Below are 3,024 nucleotides of genomic sequence, written 5' to 3' on the forward strand. Positions count from 1 at the left end.
ACAGTTACTTTAAAGTCTAGTGTTGGTTGATCAGAGGAAGAGAGGTAACTAGGAGCAGTTTGCACATTGGCTTGCTCCTGGTTTTAAACTTGATCCTCTTTTACTCCGTTCGTTATGTGCCTGTTTAACTTGCTCTATTTATTATAATAAAAACAACATTTTCATGAAGAAATCTCCTGCCTTTTCAAGAAGAAGATTTAATGTGAGAGGCCCTCGGTCCGCTTCTTCACAATGCAATGTTTTCGACTATGTCCTGAATCTCTCGTGGGATTTAGCTGCTTATTTATTTGACCTGTGGTGACTCGCCTACTCAGGCATGGGAGGTGCTTAACCAACAAGTCTGAACTGAGTGCTATGCTGTCTGCGTGCTGGGGGGGAATTACTTCCAGACTGAAATGCAGTCCTTCAGTTTCACCAAGTCTGCATACGGATTCGGACCTTGCTTGACTACCATCAAACAGACCTGCTTTTCATGTAAAGTAAGGAAATCTTAGGAGCTGAGCACTTTGGAGGACTGTTTTTCCTTCTCATTAAGGATTCGGACAGAGTCTGACTGTACAGAGGAAAGCTTTCGATAATGAAAATTATGGAGAACGGCCATCCAAGCGATAACTGCACAGCAGAGAATCTACCACTGTACAAATTTTATGCCTCTGTGATGATCATGGAATTCACCCTGGCTCTGCCGCTCAACCTCTCAGTGCTTTATCTATTCATCTTCAAGCTGAAGTTCTGGAAATCTAACACCAACAACATTTTCCTGTTCAATCTCGTCTTGGCTGACGTTCTTCTGCTTATATGTTTGCCAGTAAAGGCGTATCATTTTCTTAATGGGAATCGGCGGAGTACAGAGGGAGGGACCTGCAAAGCCATGCTCTTCATGCTGTTTCTGAACCGAGGTGCCAGTATCGCCTTCCTGACTGTGATTTCAGTTGATCGCTACTTCAATGTGGTTCATCCTGGGAAAAAGAACTTTGCCAAGGCTTTAAAAAAGTCTCCTTATATCTCTTTCCTCATCTGGCTACTGCTGCTCCCCCTGACTATCCCCACCATGCTGAAGTCCTTTGAGTGCTGTAATAGTTATGGGCGTAAAGATGACACTCTAGTCGAGGACGTCACTGACACTCTGAGAGAGGTTGTGTTTTTCACCCAGATTCTCATCCCTTTCTTTGTGTTGGTCTACTGCACGGTCCGCATTGTTAACAGACTAAAAAAGAAGACCGTAGGGGATAGTACCAAGCTGCGCCGAGCAGTGTTTCTGGTCACCTCAGTAATGCTGGTCTTTTCTTTCTGTTTCCTGCCTTGTACCATAGCTAGAATGGTTCTGTTGATTTTCAGAATCAAGGATCTACAGAATGCTGAGAATATAGCTGTTCAGCTCTATGACGGACTCATGGTTTTATCCTACATGGATTGTTTAGTGGACCCAATTGTGTACTGTTTAAGCAGCACTAAGTTCAAAAGCCTCTACCTGACAACTTATTGCCACTGTCTACTGAGCGAAAATGCAGAAATAGCTGAGAGCACAATCTCAATACGAAACAACTCAAGCCCAAAACGCAACAACAATATACTGTTGCATAGTAGGTAAAAAGAGGACATGAAAAGTTTTATTACTGAGTTTTATTACTGACTTTACGACTGTTCTCATGGTAAGACATTCATGTTAGCTGGCCAAACCAGACTGTGATTCATTACGTGTTTCTGTTACCATCAGCATGTTAAACAGCTCATAATGACTGTTGTTACTAATTGTCTGGATCAAATAAATCATCTTCTCGAGTTATGCTCCCAAAAATGTGTCATTGCTGTTGTTTTTATCGCTGTCTCTCTGGCCATTCGTCCATTCATCTTATTATGTCAGGGGTTGAATACTTATTGACTCAAGACATTTCCGGTTAACACTTTATTGACACCCAGCGTCATAACACGTAATGACACAGTCTTAACCATGTCATAATATGTCATAACCGCTGACATAACTTGTCATAAACTGTCCTAATAGGGTCATAACACTGTCATGACCAATATATTTACACCTGTTGTCACATATATAGCGTTATTTTATGGCTGGTTATGAAACCTATATGAGGGTGTCAAAACGCACAAAACCTACCACGGTAATAAAACGGCACCCTCAAGACTCATTGAGCAATTATTACAAGAGCAGAGGAAAGCAGACCAATCTGATGAGTATTTGGCAAAACTATTTTGAACTGGAATAAGTGCTGCACTTATTAACAATGACCAACACAATTCCAGTCAAAATAGAAGATTGTAAGAAAGTCTGTAGCCTACCATTACTATACCCAACCCAAATCCATTTGTTGCCATTATCATGTATCCAAGTGGTTTTCAAACTTTTTGACCTGCGATCTCCAAAACAGAGTGGTAGAAAACGGGAAACCCTGTTCACGCAAATGCACATGTGCACACAGTGATGCATTTTCAAAACTCAAGATATGCTACAGAAATAAACTATGTTTTACACCTGCATTTAGAGCTGAAAGACATTCATGTTAGCAGCCAATATCAACTATGGATATATCTGTATATAGCTATGTACATTTATTGTTATGTACATTCCTTGCTATGTATGTTGTTGTTATGTACATTTCTTGTTTTAATTTTTGATTGATTTGATTTTTTAAAAACTTTTGTTTATTCAGTAAATATTTTATTAACTCTATTTCTTGAACTGCGTTGTTGGTTAAGAGCTTGTAAGTAAGCATTTCACGGTAATGTCTACACCTGTTGTATTCGGTGCATGTAAATAAAATTTGATTTGATCATGTCACTTCTCTGTTGCCCAGAGCAAGCAAAATCATACAGCCTACTTGTAGCAGAAGTTGAAGGAGCGGATGGAAAGCATGTTATGTCTGCATCGCGTCATCACATCTAGAGTGCTCATTGCCAGCCAAGTAGCCCTGTTCTTCCTCACAAACATCATAAGAAATTCCCCAGAATATGTTACATCTTCATCCCATAATATTACATCTGCCTATTTTAGACATATAGCCAATA

The 3,024-nt window shown here is 40.0% G+C and overlaps 1 protein-coding gene across 1 annotated transcript; it reads left to right on the top strand.

Moving 5' to 3' along the window:
• The first annotated feature begins 357 nt into the window (after positions 1–357).
• LOC106571393 (12-(S)-hydroxy-5,8,10,14-eicosatetraenoic acid receptor) lies at positions 358–2,789 on the top strand. Its single transcript, XM_014144435.2, has one exon. The coding sequence runs from the start codon at positions 578–580 to the stop codon at positions 1,589–1,591; it is 1,014 nt and encodes a 337-aa protein (XP_013999910.1). The 5' UTR covers positions 358–577; the 3' UTR covers positions 1,592–2,789.
• The last annotated feature ends 235 nt before the right edge of the window (positions 2,790–3,024 follow it).

Source organism: Salmo salar, chromosome ssa15, assembly GCF_905237065.1.
Source record: "Salmo salar chromosome ssa15, Ssal_v3.1, whole genome shotgun sequence".
NCBI lineage: Eukaryota > Metazoa > Chordata > Actinopteri > Salmoniformes > Salmonidae > Salmo > Salmo salar.

Bases quoted from the DNA above. Each gene is read 5' to 3' on its own strand.
- LOC106571393 (XM_014144435.2), top strand. From the start codon at position 578: ATGAAAATTATGGAGAACGGCCATCCAAGCGATAACTGCACAGCAGAG.